This window comes from Rattus norvegicus, chromosome 3, assembly GCF_021556685.1.
Source record: "Rattus norvegicus strain SHRSP/BbbUtx chromosome 3, alternate assembly SHRSP_T2T, whole genome shotgun sequence".
NCBI lineage: Eukaryota > Metazoa > Chordata > Mammalia > Rodentia > Muridae > Rattus > Rattus norvegicus.
The window spans coordinates 146194141-146214998 of NC_141536.1; the positions used below are offsets into that span (position 1 = coordinate 146194141).

Sequence of the window (20858 nt, forward strand, 5' to 3'; positions counted from 1 at the left end):
TACCCTTATTCTGTCTTGTCTTTCTGGAAGTTACAATCTACACTTAATCAAAAGGGAGGGGTGATACATGCAAATGAACTGTTATAAAGCAGTTTGCACAGGCCACCTGTTGAAAACAGAAACCCAGTCAGAAAACATCCCTGTTTTGACCCTCTCAGCTACTTCCCTAAGTAGACGGTATAAAATGCACTCTCGTTACCAAAGCTCACAAAGCCCATTGTGAAACCTCTACCATGCCCTGTTCTGGGCTTTGAAGATTTGAGGGAGAAGTTGACAAACTCAGCCCCAACTTTTAGAGTTTGCAGTCGAACTAATGAGGCTGTCAATACATAAAATGTCAACTATCAGGTACAAAGTGACGGATTGAGTCTGTGAACAGCAGAGGAAGTGCTCGCAGAGGGAATAATGAGGAGAGGATGCGGCAGTTTGAGGAATAACACGTTTCTCATGTGTAGTTGGAGATAGTTGAATGGGCTTTCTGGGATGGAGTCTGTTGTGATTCCTTACTATTTCAATAACGGGCAAATTCCTTCCCCAGAAACCTCTTTTTATAAAAGTGTGTGTGTGTGTGTGTGTGTGTGTGTGTGTGTGTGTGCTTCTGGGTGTAAATGGAGGCCAGAAGAGACCATCGGATCCTCTAGAACTGGAGTTAAAGGCAATTGTGAGCTGTTCAACATGGCTGCTGGGAAGTAAACTGGGTTGTCTAGAGAGCAGTAAGTGCTCCTAAGTGCTGAGCCATTTCTCCAGACTCCCAGACCTTTTTTATACTGTTTGGGTAGACGTGAAGATTATCCAATTGCTACTGGGTCTTGTGCCAATGACAGAAGCTCAGAAAAAACAAACAAACAAACAAACAACAAACACGATATCAACGTTTTCTCAGTCACCAGTAATCTATGCCCAGGTGCCAATTTGTAAGCCAGCACTGTCCAGGGGAAGCATAATGGGAACCCCAAAATGAAATCCATGTAAGCAATTTCAGTATATCTATTAAGTGCACTTAACAAATAAGAAACTCAAATTCATTTCATATTTCCCTTTACCCATAAGTTAAAAAAAAGACACCAGTTCAAGTATGAAAAATCCAGTGTACATTTGATTCACACTTAACCTCTCAATTAGGACTAGCCACACTTCAAGTGCCCAGTAGTCACATGTGATAGGACTAGCCACAGGCGACTATCATATGGGACGCAGGATTTTAAACCTTAGCTCCTCTCTCCCTCCCTCTCTCCCCTCTCCTCCTCTCTCTCTAACCCATGCGAGACAGAGTTTCTCTGTGTAGCCCTGGCTGTCCTGGAACTCGTTTCTGTAGACCAGGTTGGTCTCGAATTCAAGGGATCTGCTCGCTTCTGCTTCTCCAGTACTGGGATCAAAGGCGTACAACACCGCCAACCAGTCAACTCAATTTCTTTTTTTTTTTTTTTTTTTTTTTTTGGTTCTTTTTTTTTTCGGAGCTGGGGACCGAACCCAGGGCCTTGCGCTTCCTAGGCAAGCGCTCTACCACTGAGTTAAATCCCCAGCCCCACAACTCAATTTCTTTATCTGTGAAATGAGGGTGAAATAAGAACAAAAGTGGCAGTCTCTGGAAGACGTGGAAGGTTACCCACGAAACATCAGGCATTCTGCTCTACACTTGGATGACCGCCTAGTTTTTAGGTTTGTTCCCTTAGCATCCTCCCACTTTCCTGCCCCTTCAGGATCCAGGCGGAAGCAGAATAGTCAAACTGCGGCGCGCTTTACGGCAGCGCTTTCTTTTACGGCAGTGTGGCGAGAGCGCCGGCCACGCGCTCTTTTACTCTATTGGTTCTGAGGCCTGGCGCTTTACGGCAGTGTGGCAGGAAAAGCCTCTAAGCGGCCCGTGGTTCGGGAGTAAGTGGAGGCAACCAGGGTACACTGTGCTGATTGGGTCCGGAACCATGGACGTGGGCGAACTTTTAAGCTACCAGGTAGGTGCAGTTGGCAGGGCCGGAGAGCTCCTCATCCTCGTTGGCGTCGCAAGGAAGAGCCCGGTCATCTTGCCTCCTCTCGGTCCCTGGCCCTCACTTCTCATGTCACCCGGGCTTGCATCCTGTCATTGCACTTCACTCCCCTAAGCCCTCGTGGACCCTTTCGACCCCTTCTTTCTCCAGGCCTGAGCCATTTGATCTCTGTTCCCCACCCGGCAGCCCGATTCCCTTCAGCTCCTCTTCGGCCTCATTTCTTCCAATTCATAGCGCTTAAGACAGTTGTGGAGAACACTGCTTTTTATTTCGGTGTCAGTTTCTTTACCAAGAGTCGGTGTAGCTTTGGATAAGTCTTTCTCCCGTCACGGAGTCTCGTTTTTTCTTTTAAAATCTATAAAATGGATATATGTGAAAGGTCATTTGAAAGTGCAGAAACCTGTGGCCATGGTCCCCGCAATTGTTAAGATACTTGGAAAATGAATCATGGAATGGGTCCCTCAGAGACCTCTTGACCTCCTTGCTCAGGGTACTTGTGGGGAACGGGTGACCTAGAGAGAAGAAAGGACTTGCCCGAGGTCACTCAACAGCTACAGACTAGATAAAGTTCAAGTGTCCAGGCTCCCGGCCCAAAGTTTTCGCCCTCTTTTGACTGCCTAACTGCCTAATGAGGTTCCTTGGGTCCAGCCTTGTTTTCACTAGCTGCAATAGCGTCGGAGCTCATACAGGGTAATTAGTCTGAATTAGGAAGTACTGTTTTGTAAATCACACCTCATTCTAAAGACATAGTATGAAAAAAGGTAGTATTTTTATATTGATTACAGAGCCTTGATCATGTTGGTTGAATGAGTATATACGAGGCCATCATATGATGGAGCATACTTTGGGTAATGGAAATAAAATACAATTTTAGCCAACCTTGCCCACTTGTGTAGTGTTCAAACTGTGATTGTTTTAAAAGACCAGAGTAGGTGATGAGAAGCTGTGAGCCTGAACTGCTGGCCATGGATGCCTTAATCTCAGTGCCTGAAAGTTGGGAGGCAGAGGCCCCAGGTCACTAAATTCCAGGCCAGCCAGCGATACTTAGTGAAACAACCCCCTGATCCTCCAAAAGCCTGGATTTGGAGCCCCAGGTTGCCTTCAATCTCTTCTTTTTCTTACTGACTGGTTGTAACCTTGAACAGAATACCTCATGCTACCTACCTTGTGTCTGTTGTGAAGAAATTTTTTCTTCTGTTAAGAAATTTACAGTGGGCCAGGTGGTTGTGGCACATACCTTTCATCCCAGCATGCAGAGGCAGAGGCCAGAGCCAGAGGCAGATGGATCTCTCTGAGTCCAAATCCAGCCTGGTCTACAGAGTGAGTTCTAAGACAGCCAGGGCTACCCAGAGAAACTCTGTCCTAAAAACAAAACAAAACAAAACAAAACAAAATGAAAGAACAACAACAAAAAACTAGCTATGCATAGCAGTTGGTGGCTCACACCTTTAGTCCCAGGATTTGGGAGGAGGCAGAGGCAGGCAGATCTTTCAAGGCCAGCCTGGTCTACAGAGTGAGTTTCAGGACAGCCAGGGTCTCACAGAGAAATCCTGTCCAGAAAACCAAAACCAAAAGAAAAAGAGAAAAAAAAGTGTTAGGCTAGTGTTTGTTGCAGAGTATAATAACAGTCCATAAATACTAATATTGGTAATTATTTCCTTTAGCCAATATATAAACCCTGATCCCATAGATGGAGACTCCAAGCCTGATGAGAAAGAATACATAAGTGTCAGAGAACAGATGCGAGGCCACAATATTTTCCCCTTTAAGACAGTGTAATTGATAATGGAACAAGAAAGGTGGTGGGAAGGTCACTGAAGAATACTCGTTTGGGAGTTCTGGGCTAAATCCATAGTCTAAATCTGTAGAGTCCAGTCCATTGATTCAGAGCTGGAACAGTGCAGCCAGGAGAGGCCCATTTGGCTACAGATACTTGTTGGACATTTACTGTGCACAAGCTACTTGGTCCTTTGAGCATATGATGTGGAAATAAACAAGACAAGGCTCTTGCTTTTGAAAAGGCAAATACAGTGGGGGAGCCGCCAGAGAATATTGAGTAAGCAAATAAGAAACTTAGATGGCCAGAAGTGTTATGAGGGAGTGCGGCAGAATCCGCTGTGGAAATGTGAGCATGTTTGGTGTCTGCTGTGCGCATGACTGTTGGATATCGAAAGAGTGGCCCACCTGCATCAAGTGCTTATGTGTAAAGTACACACTGCGTCTCACAGCTTTATTGGGGAATGATGAACTATCTTAATTTTTAAGGTAGATTACGTTTATACATTGGATTAAGGATAATAGATTTTTAAACTTAAATTTCGTGCCTACTTCTGAGTTTAAACTTCTATGTAAGGTTTGTGACTCTCATTGTATTTCTGTTGGCCAACGCCGCTGTGTATAACTCCTTTCAGGGCCTCTGTAGACTGAGTGGTCAGGGAAGGAGTCTGACGGGCCAGCGTTAGTACCCTGAAGGTTAAGGAGCCAGCATATGACAGGGCAGAATGATGAAGTCAGGGGCAGAGACTGTGAGCACAGGCTCCAGGACCATTAGACAAGCAGAGAGAAGAGCCATGTAACCCAGCCTTGGTGAGTGAGCAGGACACCAGAAGGTGACACGGCATCTGGAAATATTGGCAGATTACAGTTGAGGTAGGACCTCCTTAAGGGCCAGAAGAAAGCCTTTGCATTTTGAGAGGTGATACAGATGTCTTCATTTAACCCACCTGTTTGTAGCTTAAACAAGAACTCAGATCTGATAGACAGACCTAGCTAACGTTTCAAGCCGGGGCAGTGATTGACAGGCCAAGGCGGTGACTTGACGTGTCTCCAGAATCTTGGTCATGTATTTGCAACTCTGTTCCTTTCAGCACAGTCTACCTCCATTCCTATCTGAAAAGGTCAGAGTCTAATCTAGAATCTGTAGTCTAAATCTATAGAGTCTAGTCTATAATCAGTCAGACATGGCCGTCCTCCTGTGGGAAATCTTGAGGATGAGACGAGCCTATGGAAGTGGAAGTGCTTTGAAGACAGCGATACTCTTACACAAAATAATTATTTAATTATTTACCTGCCTCTTCTCTAAATCCACATAACAGCTCTTTGAGGAACTAAATTTCTTTTCCCTCTCCTCTCCTCTCCTCTCCTCTCCTCTCCTCTCCTCTCCCTCCCTCCCTCCCTCCCTCCTCTTTCTTTCTTTTCTTTCTTTCTTTCTTTCTTTCTTTCTTTCTTTCTTTCTTTCTTTCTTTCTTTCTTTCTTTCTTTCTTTCGTCAGGGTCTTATGTAGAACAGGCTGTCCTCAAACTCACCTTGTAGCCAAGGATGACCCTGAATTTCTGACTCCTTTCCCACCTCTCAAATGCTGGGATTGCAGGTGTCTGTCACCCCACCTGGCTTTGGACAGAACCAGAGCTTAATGAATGCTAGGTGAGCACTCTACCACTGAGCAGGAGGAACCCTCTGAACCCCACAGAGTCTCACTGTGTCACCCTGGGCGGCCTGCAGACCAGGCTAGCCTCAGCCTCACAAAGATTTGCCTGCTTCTTGCCTTTGTCTTTTGGAGTGCTGTGATTACAGGCATGCCAGTATGAGGAACTGTTTTAATCCCCATTTTACAACGGGAGAAACTGAGATCCTAGCCGGAGAGCACTCAGGCAGTCCTATTCTTAGGTGGAGGTCCTGACTGCTGTGTTGGTCTGTTTGATGTGTGCCAGGGGCAGAACTAATGTGCCTGTAGATACATTGTCAGGTATGGTGGTCCGCACATCCTCCAAAGGGAGATGGTGTGACTACTTCATGCAAAGAGAAACCGAAGCTAGGGAGGCAAGTTTCCTGTCTGTGAAGCTCAGGCAGCCAGGAAGCAGTAGAGCCAGCCCTGAACACCCAGGCATGTTTGCTGCTGTTAAAACAACCTCGAACTGATGTGTAAAAGAAAGCGTAAATTGTAAGCCCTGCTGCGCAGTGTCAACATTGGCAAAACCGACTGTCATGAGCACTGATGCTCGCTCCCTGGGAACAGAAGGGAGCAAAGTTGTCTGGCTAGAGCATTCCCAGCTCAGAAGTTTGCCTCAGTGTTCTGAGAGTTGGGGTTTTGCACATTTGGGGTGATTCTAAAGCTGGTGGTCAGGGACTGTACATGAAGGCACACTGGTCTAGAAGCATCTGCATTCCTTTTAAGCTTGTCCCAGTTGAGGCAGCCCTGGCCTCTCCTGGGCACCGGTCTGCAGGTTTTTCAGCTTAAGCTGTACTTCTTCCCTGCCGCTCAAAACAGAGAGCAAATCACTTAATCTCTCTGGGCCTCAGTTTCCTCATATGCCTAATGAGGGGATTAGGTATGACTCTCTGAGGTACCTAGTAGCTTTAAAATTTAAATACTAATTATTTAGGCCAAGGGCTCCAGAGAGTCCAGTACCTGAAAAAGCATGATGTAGTAGAAGGGCTTGGGGCTGGAGACCTGGGAGATTTGGGTTCTAATCCAGCCGTTATCAGCACTTATCTGGGTGACTCAGGACAAGTCACTCTCCCTCCCTGCACATCCTTTCTCTTGTCAGTTGTAAAGCGAGGAGTTCAGGCAGTACAACTTGTGGTTCTTTCCATTCCAAAACTCAGGGTCTAAGGTGAGCAAGAAGAAGTCTCATACAGCAATAGGAAGTGTTTATTAAAACTTTAACATTTTTTAGCTTGCTTATTAAATTTCATTTTTGGGGCAAGTCAGTGGGAAGATTGCAATTTTCTGCTGAGATTGGTTCTTTCGGTAATAGGCAGGAGAGCACCTCAGTGTATGCCTTCTACCCTTGACAGATGTTAGCAATTCATTTGAGAAGACAGGAGAATTACAATGTGGACAGGAGGTGGTGGGAAAAGTCTTAAAGAGGAAACCAGTTATGTTCCCAATATGGAAATGCACTTTTTTGATGCCTTCAGGCTTAGACATCTCATCAAGAAGTGTGCCCAGCAGTGGCTCGGGAGAGAAGTTTCTGCTGCCTAGGCGCAGATCTGAACTCCAGGGCACTCTCATTAATACTCATTCCACAGACGTCTGGGGAAAAGTTCTTACCTCTGAAGTTTTGCAATAAAGAATTCGCATTTAGTTCAGATTGGCTTGGTGGGAACGACTGGCTTTGCACCTCCAGAGGAATTCTCTTTGAGACAGATTGAGGTCAGGGACCCTTGGCTTGGATGATATTGCAGACACCCACTCCCCCTGTCGATGTGGGTAACGCCAGCATTTTCCTGGATGGAGGGGCTTCTTCCAGTCTGTTTTGCTCCTCTCCCATTTCTTACTTTTGAAATAAAATTTAATGATAATAAACTGTCAAATAGTAAGGAAGAATTTGAAGCAAGGAAAAACCACTACTCCAATCCAATGAATATATTTTATATGCCTGTAAGTATTGCATATGGACTGTTTTGTGTTGATTTCTTTAAGTAACATGTATTTTTTTCTACATAGCTTTCATGTTGCTCTCTAACGTATGCGAGCTTTCATTCGAGTCATAGATGATTTTCCCCTCAGTTATTACTCCACAGTTGATATTTAGGTCGTGTTCAGGTTTTTGATGGGGGTGTAATGTTGTTTGGAGCTTCTTTGCTCGTGTGGCATTTCCCCCTCTCCTGGTCACTCACAATGACTTTGTGCGCTTTCCTGAGGTAAGGTTGGCATGTGTTAAAATGATTGAGACCTGATTCCAGGCTTGAAGAATTCATGGTATGAGAAGTGACGTGGGCATTTAAACACCTCACTGTGTGTAGTAAGTGTCCCATGAGCACAGTGCACGGAACGATTCGATAAGCTAAGGGAGGTATTGGATCAGAGGACGTGGATTCAGTTGGTCATTGAGAAGAGAGAGATTAGAATCCCAGCTATGATGGAGTTCTGTGGGCGGCAGAGGAAGCTGGGAAGAGTCCGTTGCTAACTATTAGGAGCAAACTTGTGCGATGGGTGTTCAGGGAATTGGGGGAGTAGCCAGAGACAGTGGGGTCCCTTTAGCTGCAGAGACATGTGGGGCCACTCCCTCCTTCAGCACTGCACTCCAGTTTACTGCAGTCCCGACCGTACTGCTTGTCGTGATTTACATCCCTGCCATTTATCTAGTAGGCACATAAAGTGCTACTTCAAAGTTATTTGAGCGAGGATATTACTCTTGTACATGTTTATCATTTGTACTTCTGCTCCCTGCTCCCCGCTTTTAAGACAGGAATTGGAGTTTGTAATTGAGCCTTTTCAGTTTCTGTTTTTGTTGTTCTTGGGCGTATAAGACACATTGTTGAAAGCCTGAACTTTTGTGTTCAGAATGCATTCTTCATTTTTGTGGCAGCCTCAAGTTACGTTCTAACCCTGAGAATATTATTCTGATCATACTGAAAGAGGTTACTTTTTGCATGACAGTTTCATGCTTTCCCAGGTTAATTTTGTTAGCAAGCTGGCTATAAATAACAGGTAAAGAGCAAGTCCCACTGGTGTTCCCATTTATTTCCTCTCTCGATGTGTTTTCTCTTGTAAGTTCATTTCTTCCCACCATGGCTTCCTCATCTGTCTTTCTTCCAGCTCATTCTTCTCACGGAATATACAGTATGCTCCTGTGCCTGCTGTAAGTTCAGGGAGGGAGCCAGCATCTAGCAGCATGTCTTACCTGTGCTCAGTGTCAAGCAATGGTTGCTTGGGAATGGCTTGTGTATTAGCTTTCTTATTGTTGAGATCAAATCCTCGATAAAAAGCAACTAAAGGGTGGAAAGGTTTGCTATAGTCACAGTGTTAGGGAATACAATTTATATCAGTTACTTTCCTGCTGCTGTGATTGAATCCTGACAAAAAGCAACTTAGGAAGTGTGATGGTTTATATATGCTCGGCCCAGGGAGTGGCACTATTAGAAGGTGTGTCCCTGTTGAAGTAGGTGTGTCACTGTGGTGTGGGCTTATAAGACCCCCACTGTAGCTGCCTGGAAGTCAGTGTTCTGCTAGCAGCCTTCAGATGAAGATAAGAACTCTCAGCTCCTCCTGCACCATGCCTGCCTGGATGCTGCCATGTTCCCGCCTTGATACTGGACTGACCCTCTGAAGCTGTAAGCCAGCCCCAATGTCGTCCTTAGAAGAGTTGCCTTGGTCATAGTCTCTGTTCACAGCAGAAAACCCTAGCAAAGACAGGAAGAAAGGGCTTCCTCTGGCTCCCAGCTCCAGAGGATAGAGTCCTCCATGGCGAGGAAGGAATGGCAGCCGGAGCATGAGGCCGCCCGGCAGCAGGGAGCAGCAAGGTCACTTTTCATGTGCACGTGGGCACACAGGAAGTGAAACCAGGCTATAAACCCTGGATACCTGCCCTCAGTGATGGGCTTCCTCCAGCAAGGAGGAAAGATTTCCTAACCTTCCCTAACAGCAGTACCAACTGGGGATCAAGTGTGTAGACACTCTAGCCTCTGGGAAGCATCCCTCATTCACGTCACTGCCATTCCCTGGCAACGGGAATGTGAGGGACTGGTCACACTGCACCCACGTCCAGGAAGCAGAGAGACGAATGCTGGTGATTAGCTGGAATTTTCTTTTTCACTCATTCCTGGAGCTCATTCCATGGGCTGGTACTGCTCTGTTTAGGGTGGGTCTTCCTCCTGGGTCAGACTTTTGGGAAACTCCCTCATAGGCACACCCAAAGATGTGTTTTCGTGCTGCTTCTAAAGATTTGTTTATTTGTGTATTATAAGTATAAGTGCTTTGCTCTGTGTACCGTGTGCATGCTTTGTGGCCAAAGAGCAGAAGAGGGCATTAGACTGCTTGGAACCTGGAGTTAGAGATGGTTGTGAACTGCCAAGTGGGTGCTGGGAACTGAATCCAGGTCCTCTGCAAGAGCAGCAAGTGCTTTAACTGCTGAGCCATGCCACCAGCCTCTCTGTGTGGGCTAGTCAAGTTGTCAGTGCAGATGGGGACTAGATGAGTGTGTCGTGGAGTTTCCTCCTTTCGGAAGCTCACATTCCACTGCCTCCCTTGCCAGCTGACAGGGGTTCCTTCTTTCCACTTCAGAGGATGCTTGTCACATCACCTTTGAAATATTTTTCTTTGTTTTTCAAGACAGAGTTTTCTTTGTGGCCCTGGCTATACTGGAATAGCTTTGTAGGTTAGGCTGACCTGGAACTCAGAGATCCACCTGCCTCTGCCTCCTGAGTATTGGGATTAAAGGTGTGTGCCACCACTACCTGGCTCTTAATTTTTTTTTTTCTTTTCTTTTTTTCGGAGCTGGGGACCGAACCCAGGGCCTTGCGCTTGCTAGGCAAGTGCTCTACCACTGAGCTAAATCTCCAACCCCTTAATTTTTTTTAATTAATTAATTTATTTTATTTATTTATGTGTGTGGCTGCTTTGCCTGCATGCATGTGAACTTTCTGGGTGCAGTGCCCCTGGAGGCCAGAAGAGAGCATCAGATATACTGGGAGTAGAATTACAGTTATGATCTTCTATATGGATGCTGGGAATTAGACTTAGATTTCTCTGGAAGAGCTGCAGTGTTTTTAACCAACGAACCATCTCTCCAACCCCTAATTTCACTCTTTAAAAAAGATGTGTGCGTGTGTGTGTGTGTGTGTGTGTGTGTGTGTGTGTGTGTGTGTGTGTCCGTGCCTGTGCGTGCGCGCGCATGCTTGCTGCTGGCTCTCTCGTTAATGTTCCATTTTTTAGTTTAGTGTTGTGTGTAGTTCCTGCATTTAATTGTCATAGTTCCTCAGTTTCTATGTCAGAGTTTGAGGAATACTGGTTTAAAAGCCCACATTGTTGAAGAGTGCCTGTGTTCTTTTCTGCCAGCGACTTCTTGAGCCTCACTGGTCTTACCTTTTACTAGAGTGTGGCTGTAGCCCCAGTCTTATCCTTTCAGAGGAACTCATCCAGTCTCCCCTCAGCTCCTTCACGTACCTACCAGGAGCCCTGATTGACATTTCTTGTGTCAACTGAGCTTCTGGCCAGATGTTCGGCTATCACACAATTCTCTGCTTCCTCCTCTGCCCTCCCTCCTGTGCCCAACTTCGCATTTTAGTCAGGGCTGTCAGCTGCTCAGCTGACTTGAAAGAAGCCTTGGGGCTCTTTCTCAAAGATGAAAGAACTGGGAGATGAAAGATTCTTTCCCCCTAGACCATGCGAGCTTGTGAGCCAACTCCTTTCAGGAGCCGGGAAGGCATCTGCCTGTGTGAGTGTCTGACTCAGTCTGGGTAGGAAGAGGCCCAGTTCAAGCTTGAGAAGCTTGCATTTCCAGTGAGAGCTCCAAGGGTTTGAGATCCCAGTGCCACACAGTGCTGTCACACAGGCACCAGCAAGGCGTGGTGGGATCCTGAGGCAGACAGTTCCACAGAGGCTTCCCAGAGGAAGAAGACTGTCCTGAAGAGCCTTCTTTTTATCCTTGCTATTTTGACCACCAGCTCCTGGCTGTAGCCCTGCAAGACTGCCACACAGGGTTGCTCTTGATCACATGGTGCTGTTGTCATGGTAGGTGAGGGTCCATTTTCTTTGTACGCTCACAGACATTGCTCTTCTCTAGGCATAGAGGTAGACCCAGCAGTCACCCTCTTTCCCCTTTCAGAAAGCCTGGTTGGTGTAGTTCAGATTAACCTCCTTACTTTAGGGGGTTAAATTGGGGAACAGTATCTTTCTGTGCCCTCAGTGGGTGTCACTGTTTTCAGTTGGAGGATTGAATGTATAAAGCTGAACACGATAGAGAAGTTTTTCTGTATAAAGATGACTGCATTAGAGAATGCAGAGGTTCAGAATAGCTTGTCAGTACTGTGGGAGGAAAGAATTGGAAGCCTGTGAAGGATCTTTAATGTTTAGCATGGCAGACGAATGCAGACTGTGGGTCAGATGGCCTGCGTTTGAACCCCAGTCCTGCTGAGAGCTAGCTGTGTGACCTTGGTCCAGTTAATTAACCTCTTTAAGCCTTGGCTTTTATCTTTCAAATGGAGATCATCTAACAGGGCTATCTTTAGCTCACCATCTCTAGAAATATTCTTGTTACCATTACCATCTTTTAGAAACAAACAAGCAACCCCAAGGTCTCACTATGCAGCCCTGACTGGCCTGGAACTCACAGTTCCTCTGCTTCTGCTTTTTCAGTGCTGGGATTAAAGGCATATGTCTCCATGTCTGTGTATCATCTATATTAAAAAAAAAAATTACAGGACTAAATGAGGCAGTGTGGCTGGTCTAGTTCCCAGTAAATGGTAGCTGTTTATTATTGATATGCCAAACAAACATGTTACAGGGAAGTAAGCCTGTCTTAAATTCTGCAAAGCTGCCTCAGTGCTACCAAGATCTTTGGCTCCTTGGAGATTTAGGCTTAGAATTCAATAAGGTAAAATGAGAACAGTTTGTCACCCACACTTGCACGGTGTAGCGTATTCTCAGTAGGCCAGAGTACAGCCCTACCCCACCACAGTGAGCCGTCACCGATAGCAAAAATTATGCCTCCAAGGCTGCTATTTGTTCCCCGGGTCTCCTCCACGGCGCTGGGAAACCACAGTTTCTGCCTAGCAGGTACCAGAGATCTCATTTACAAATCACCCCTTCCTTTATCTTTTCCTAGCCATCCTGAGGGAAGTGGGTGGTTTTGATCTGAGTCGTGTGTAGCTGGAGAGAAACTGGAATTCGGAGACGGAGCCTGAGTTCAGAGCCGCCTTTCACCTTCTCCTGAATCAGCCATTGGCCTTTCACCTGAATTGTTCAGAGCCAGTTTCTCTTCCATAGAGTTTCAGAGTGACCTTAGGGTCCCAGCTCCATTACAGGCTGGCAGGTGGGCACACAGTGGGTTGTCCTTGTCCTGGGGGTTAGCAACTGGTGTGTGTATGGCAGGGTGCAAGTGTGTGTGTGTGTGTGTGTGTGTGTGTGTGTGTGAGAGAGAGAGAGAGAGAGAGAGTGTGTTAACATGTGAGGTGTGAGTGTGTGTGAGCATGAATGTGAGTGTGTGAGTGTGTGTGAGGATGTGGGTGTGAATGTATGTGAGTGAGCAAACGAGTGATCGCGTAAACATACACTACAGGAGAAAATGTTGGTATCTTCTTCATTCACTCTCCACCACCTTTTTTGAGGCAAGATCTCAGCCTGAAGCTTTGCCAATTTGGCCAGATAGACTGGCCAGTGAGCTCCAGGGATCTGCTTGTGTCCACCTCCCCAGCGTTGTGATTATAGGCAGAGGCTGCTGTTTGGGGAACTGGGGTCATTATGTTGTGACAAGTACTTTACTGACTAATCCAGTCACCCGAACCCCTTGGTTTTGGTTTTGGTTTTTTAAGCAGAGTCTAGCTGTGTAGCTCAAGTTGTCTAGGAATTCATAATCCTCCTGCTTCAGCCTCCCATGTCCTAGAATTACAGGTTTACCATGGTAATTACCATGCCCAGCAAAATGTTTTTAGCCTTGTGTAAAGACATCATCCACCACAGTCCTTGTATTAACTGACCCAAGAAGGAGCTGAAACTGAGCAAAATACCTGCGTTCCAAAAGCTGGTATGATTGATTATGGAAGCAGTTGCTTGCTGTCATTCACATGCTTATTGTGTTAATGCCCAGAATCGAGAGGTGCTCAGAGGTCTTCCCAGCTGGGATTCCGCTGGACTTTAACTCATGGTCCCTCCATATCAGCGCTCTACGATGGACTGTTGGAAGGCTGTTTTCTTTGCAGCTCTGGGTTTACTGGGCCGACTTTCACTGGTTTCTCCGCCCATGGTGCTTCAGTGGAATTGCAGATTAATGATTAATGATGAGAGAAACTATTGGGCATTTTGATGTCACGTAATAGCTTAGTTAGCTGAAACGGGGGTGCAGCTGTTGGTCAGGGGGAAGACAGACCTACCAAAGATCCAGCAGAACATCGAAGCTCAGCGATAAAAGAGGGCGAGAAACGACGTTACTATTGATCAGTTGGGGGTGGCTGCGAAGGAAGCCCATAATGAGGTTTAGAAGCTGGGGCAGGTTGCATTGAACTGTGCCTACTCCCGCTTGCCTGCTGTCTGTGGAGAGTGCACTGCCGGCCTTCACTAACAGATTTTCTAGGTTTCAGAGGCCTGTTGAGGTGGGAGTGCTGAGTGAGGAGGAACCCAGAGGTTCTCATTGCACCCACCCGCCTTCTCTTACCCACGGGGAGGCTGGAGCCCAGGCAGGAAAGAACCTTGCCTAAGGACCCAGCTGCTGGCTGATGGAGTTCAGAGCAGAATTCGTCCATGATCAGGCCCCTTGTTCTCTTACATCATTTGGAAGCAGATCTTCCCAAACGTACACCACACGCATCCTCACCTTTTCCATCAGGGCCGTCATGAGAGCACATGTTAACTGTGCAGAGCTTTGACCACTGCCGGACCCACCCTCCCCGGCTGCCGGGCCCACCTCCCCCAGCTGCGCACTCTTCTTGGTCTGCTGCAACTGCTGCAGGACTGACGTCTGTGTAACCTTTTGCTGAGACCCTTTGCTTCCTTCTTTTAATGGTGTCACAGAAAACGGGTTGTTGGATACAATTTATTCTTGGTGGAACTCCTCTACAAGACACTGAGGTCTGTAAGATTACAGAAGTCATTCACGACTGGTCTCTGTTTCTTTAGTGCATTCTTCTTTGGCCTGCCACTGACATCTTGAGCACTAGAGAATGTCTCATTAACAGGACTTCCTCTGGACATATGTCCTGTTTTAGAACTGCAGCTGTTGTGGTTATCTTTTCTTTATTTTTTATGTGTGTATGTTTATGTCTGTGTACCACATGCGTGCCTGGTGTCGCTGGAGGTCAGAGGAGGGCATCAGATTCCTTAGAACTGAAGTTATGGACAGTCTGGAGTTGCCATGAGACCCTGGTGACTGAACTTAGGTTCTCACTGGAGCACTCAGTGCCCTTGACATCTGAGCCATTGCTCCAGCCCCGGTTTCCTCTTAGCTAGTGTTCACATCCAGTTTCACACACCCAGAATCCCATGAAACCTGGATCCCAGCAGACGTCAGAGACTCAGGACGCCTATTCCTGGCCCGTTGGTGCCTTTCTTGTCCTCGCCGCTCTCTGGCAGGCTCTCCTTCCACGGCTCTTTGCACTCCTGTGCACATCATGGTGTCTTTTTGTAAATTGGTCTGCATGCGTGCTGTCTGGCTCCCAGCATCAAGAACATAAGAATGGACCTGGACCACCTCAGGTGATGTGTCTTCTCCCTGGACCTTTAAGATCTGGGTTTTGGCCACAGCCCATTGGTGGTCATTATGTCCAGCCTACCTGAACCTTCTGTAAGAGGATGGTTTGGGTAAACCCCACTCAGGAAGCCCTCTGGTCTTCCAGTTCTAGGGCAGTCTGCAAGTTCTCCATCTTGACTCTGTTTCCCTTTGTTATTGTTTCCTAGTCATATACTAGGGCTTGGCAAAGAGAGGGGACATTGTTTACTCTTGTTTCCAGGGCACCTGGCATATGCTCAGAGTCAGGCTGTGAGCCAACCCAGATTTTCAGGGGTTAGTAAATTTTATGTGGATTAGTGGTCCATATTGAACCTTTTGTTCCTTAATTGTTCTACACACTCATTAAATGCCAACTACATGTAAAGTATTACACTAGACTTTGGTCAAAGCCCCTGTCTGTATGGGGCTTATATCCAGGGAGTGGAGACAGACAGTAAGCCTGAAGAACAAGTAAATAAGAATATGCAAGCAGAACAAGTGAATAAGAAGATGATTCAGATGTGTTGCAAAGAGAAAACATGGCAAATATAACTGTAGCAGTGACTGGTATTTACCTGAGAAAGTTCTAGAGGGCCTCTTGAAGGGATGGTATTTGAGTTGAGAACGAAGTAATGGGAAAGCCAGCCATATGAAGGACTGTGTGAGCAGCAGTGCAGGCTGGGAACAACCAGCACAGGCCCCAAGGTCAGCCCAGAGGAGGGAGGACCCAGCTCTGCCCTTTCTCTTCGGTGTAGTGGAAGTCATTAGGGCTCTTAAGCTGTGGAGTGACACAGTCTGGCTCAGACAAGAGGCTGTGGAGGGACAATCTGGCCGGCATGGCTGCTGAAAGGGTGCAGAGTCCACCTTTGTGCTGTACGGCCACAGCTGACGCCATGCTCTCCCTTGGATAATTGCTTTCCCGCCTCTGTTGTTCCCGGCACATTTCATCTGTGTTGTGGACTAATCAAGAGGCAGCTCTCTGCTAGTGCCAGCGTTGGCACCGAGTGTGGGCAGAGTGCCCTTCATTGAGTACCCTGGCCTGAGAGAGTGAAGAAAGCATCCCTGGCAGGCCTCGGACCGCACAGCTGACCCGCAGCACCTGCGCTTTGCGGGAGGCTTTGGAACTGTGAACGCTGTGCTCCTGCAGAACAGCTGCAGAGGGCCGGAGCTGCTGATTAGATGTCGCTGCTGATCTGCCCAGACCTGCCGCCATCCCCTCCAAGCCTGCTCTCACATGGCAGTGGGTAATTAGGGGCACGGCCATTCCTAGGACTCCCAGCGCATCTTTTGCAGCTGGCTTGGGGTGGCAGGGCTGGGGGCGGAGCGGCTTTTCAGTTCCTGCCAGCTGTGTAAGAGGCTGCACGCACTGTCCACATGCGGCTACTTCTTGTCTTCACATTTAAAGAAGGCCTGTCCCTAATGAAAGGGAGTGAGTGCCTGCCTCTGCTGCCTCTAGCATTCCCCCATGGGAATTCTGCCATTAGACTTGTCAGAGTTGCTTGGCAGGGACTCTACCCCCGAGTTAGCACAGAGATCTGAATAGGCAGAGATAACACAAATCAGCCGGGGATAAGCTATCTGCAGAGGCACAGGTCTGTCTGACCAGAGGTGCCATGGCCGGGTACCACCCCGATTCTCCATGCTTCTGGGTCCTGATGAGAGAAGTGACAAGAATTGCTCCAGCAGCACCTGAGGCGGGCAGTTGTGCAAGGCCCCGAGCTTGAGATGGCCTTGGGCCATCTTGCCTGCTGAGTGAAGCATGGGATGGGGCCTTGCCAGCCTCTGACTGGGCACCTCTGCCTCACCAGCATAAGGAACTGGAGAGCCGCAATTCATGCTTCACCTGCACCTTTCTTCCGTTAGGTTCTTTCCTTCCTCTCAGATCTGGCAAGGACACAGAAGGCTCAGAGGGGAAGGAGAGATGGCATCTGCCTCTGGCTGACATGACTTGTGCCATGGTCGCATGGGGATTCCATAATGAAGACTGCAAAGCACTTTCTATCCTCTTGGAGCCTGCCCCGTAATTAGAAGATTAAACATTTTGTTTAAATTAGTAATTTTCCCCTCCCTCCTCTGACGGCTGCAGACCGTCCTCCCCGCAGTGTGGAGACTGGTTAGTGGCTGATACTGGGCTTTGTGTTGTAGCTGTGATTGTCAGCAGAAGGTTGAGGAAAGTCTTATTTTAATTAAAAAAGCGATTTTTACTCTTGCTTCACTTTGTGTGGAGCAGAGGCCGTTTTGCCTACGTGAACTCCGTGATGGCTGAGCACGGTGAATGTGACTTTTCTCAGGAGCTAGACACTGAGCCTGGCAGGGTGACATGGCTGAGGGATGTGCAGCTGGGCCTGAGGGCTCCCCTCTGCAGCAGTGGAAGCTTGCCCTCCATTGGCAGATTGCCTTTGTGTTTATGGAAAAAGAGGGTCACAGGGACGATGCTTCTAAACAGCTGCAGATGACAATGAGCTCAAAGGGGAGCAGTGGATGTCACCCACCCACAAACAAAAAGGCCTGTGACTTCCATGTTGAAGCACACTGCAGAGCCAGGCTCCAGGCTCTGTGATGTGCATGTGCCGGATTTCGTCTCTACTTGCAGAGGAGGAAGGGAAGGCCCCAGAGCTTCTGCAAGAGACACCTAGGGAGGAGAAGGCAGCTAGAAGAAGTCTCTGTGAATGAAGGCAGCTTAAAGTGAAAACAGCAGAGACTTACGGAGAATAGGGAGGCATAGTACCATTGCTTGGCCTTGTAGTTTCTGTCACAGGTACAGTTTTTGTATAGGAAGTCTGGTTACGTATAAATGCCCCTTCTCCTCATTGCCTTGAGATCCTCAGGGGCTGTGGCCAGAGGAGAGCTTGTCACAGGGGAACTGCTCAGTAAACGCCCTTGACTAAAGAAGGATGGGGTGAGGGGTGGGTGGCTGCTTTATGCACCCATCCATGATTAATGAATGAATTGGGGTGTTCTTTACCATCTCTCCTGTTGCCTTTTACAGTCTCCTGCCTCAGCCTTCTTACTGCTGGGATTATCAGTGTGAGGCTCCACAGGGGAAGTGCACGTATAGAGAAAGACATTGGCCTCCCCATTCAACCACTCCCTCGGGAGGTGGCCAGCAAGCCCTAGTGACCATTCTGTCTATCCTCCACAGGACTGGCACCACAGTACATCCGTGGCCATGCCTGGTTTTTATGTGGGTGCTGACTGTTTGAACTCTTACTCACTGAGTCATCTCCTCAGCCTTTGTTTTTGTTCTTAAACGTTCACTTATTTATATGGTGCTGGGGACTGAAGCCAGGGCCTCGCATGTGCTAGGTAGGCCCTTCGTTGTGGCGCTAACCCTCAGCCCCTTGCTGCTGCTGCTGCTTTCTTGACGAGGTAGATTAAGCTGTGTTTGTGACTGATCTTGGTCTTACTCTTAGGAAACTTGCCTTAACTCATAGCAGATGGTCTTCACACAGGCTCAATTCTGTTCCTCTGGTAACCTGAGAGTTGATTGGCATTTCTGTTAAAGACTAGGGCTGCCTCTGACCCTAAAGCAAGAGATCGATTGATTCATTTATTTGCCAGAGATTTACTGTAAGTCCACTGTGGGCCATAATTGCTGTTTTTCTCTGCACCCAGCCTTATAGGCAAGAAATGAGCCTGCACAAAGCAATGAGATTGGTTTTTATTTTGTGTTGGTTGGCTCGAGAATATCCATTTCCTATATATGAAATATATATGTGCACATGTGCATACACACATGTATATATCATATAGAGATTATGTGTTTTTAATATTTGTTGTGGACTTTTTCTGGATTTGGCTTTTCCACATATTATTTCACAACAGTAGGGGGGGCTTTTTTCTCCAAGATTTGTCCAAGGTCACACACTAGTGACACAAAGGCAGGTAGTGTGGCCACCAAAGTGTCCTTCTTTCTCCCTATTCGTGGACTGGTTTCACATCGGTTTCTTGGGTGTTTTGTGTTTCATACAGGCCTAGAATGTGCACACATGTCTGCATTGCTGCTGTCAGCTCATTGTAAGTGTAAGGAACCCCAGGAGCAGATGTGCAGTAAGCAGAAAGCAGGTGAGGCAGGCTGCGTCTGTCATGACTGCAGTTTTCACCACCATTTTCCAGCTCTGTGATTTTGGGCAGTTTGCTGAGGTGTCTCTTGCATCCCCACTTGCTCCATTTGGTACTAGGAGTATTACCTTCCTAGAAGGAGTGCTCGGGACTGGGAAGAAAGTGGCCCACTTATGACCTGGAGCAGGCCTGCAGACCAAGGTGACTGTGCCGTTTGGTCACTTGGTAGAAAGCTGTAGGAAGAATTTTCTGGGTTCTTCAGACCTCACAATTCTAGGATCTTCATGACTCTTTTGTGAAATTTAAGGCCCAGCAAGGCTCATGGCGTGGCTTTGTTTTAAGAGGTGGATGGCTTCTGTCTTTTAGGCTATTTGAGGCAGCATGCCTCTCTCTGGTGGTGTGATGTTTACGGGAATCCTGGAGTTTCTGAGTAATTTCAGTCTGAGACAAGTGAGTAGAATTGATGTCAGGTTGCCTTAACACAGGTGTTATAAACAAGATTAAGAGGTTGTTGAAAAGATATCAGCAGAGCTCTGGGGCTGGCTTTCTGAAGTCATTCTAAAGTGACAGCTAATGGGTAGTTTGCCTGATGGCTCTCCCTGAGCTGGCTGTAACTGACTGGAGATTCACCCACAGAGGAGCCCTGCTTATGAACACTCGCTGCTCTTTATCATGACGTCAGGCCCCGAAACAGAGAGGCTGCCTTTGCACCATGCATGTTGGTTTCAGATAGTTGAGATCATTTCCCTCTTTTTTTGTTGCTCTGTTCTGTATCTTTTGAGTCAGTTAGTTTTAAACTTGATGCCTAGAGCCTGCTAAGATGGTTCAAACAGTTGTTTCAGTTCACTGTGTGTATTTGGAAGACGGGTACCCGTTCTGTAGCTGCAGTGGACTTCTGTCTGTGAGGAATGTGTTGTTCCTATCTTATCTACCAGGTGCTCCTGCCAGCAAGCTGAGGACCTTCAAATGTCCAAGATGTTGGTAGTTGCTAGTCTTAGGTCACTTTGAAATCTGTTTTATAACCCCCCTGGGGGAGTGTGGTGGTGGTGGGGGATGATGCTGACTGAATTTGCAGGTAGCTACAGCCATGGGCCCCTTGCCTCTCTCTTCACATGGCCAGCTGGCCAGCATGCTTTCCTTTCCTGGAGAAGTGTGTTTGGGCATTGGATGTTGTCTTGGACCACTCCTTCACCAGCCTTCTCTTCTATGGGAGTGGAGGTACTTTGTTAACTTTTGTAGATTGTCAGCTATCTATAAAGCAGTAAAACCTTTGAGTTAAGGAGACAAGAGTGCGTCTTAGATCACAGCATCATTATGCAAGATGGGCTCATCAACAGGCAGGTATCCAGGCCGTCGCAGCCACGTCATTCAAACTGTGAGGTAGCCCAATGGCAGGTGCTGCAGAGCCCGGGCAGTCGTGCTGGGTCCTCAGACCCTGCCCTCCTTCTGCAGCATCACATGGGCGCTTGTTTTCACGAGACCTGAGGGTACATGTCTACTCCATGTCCATGTCCCGGGGAAATGGGCTGCTCCTTTGTGAACAGTTAAGTAACTGAGATCTTAGAGATCAAAAATACAGGAGAAGACTCAAGCAATCAACAAGGAAGCGTGACAGATTAATGATTAATTAGTTCTCACTGGCAATTCAGTGTGGGTCTTCATCCTCCCT

General features: G+C 47.4%; 1 protein-coding gene across 1 annotated transcript in view; it reads left to right on the forward strand.

The window, feature by feature from the left end:
- The first annotated feature begins 1867 nt into the window (after window positions 1-1867).
- Window positions 1868-20858, forward strand: part of Ctnnbl1 (catenin, beta like 1) — a 159889-nt gene continuing 140898 nt past the window's right edge. The window contains 1 exon segment of the mRNA NM_001024870.1: window positions 1868-1949. Coding sequence (NP_001020041.1) covers window positions 1920-1949 — 30 coding nt within the window. The 5' untranslated portion in view covers window positions 1868-1919.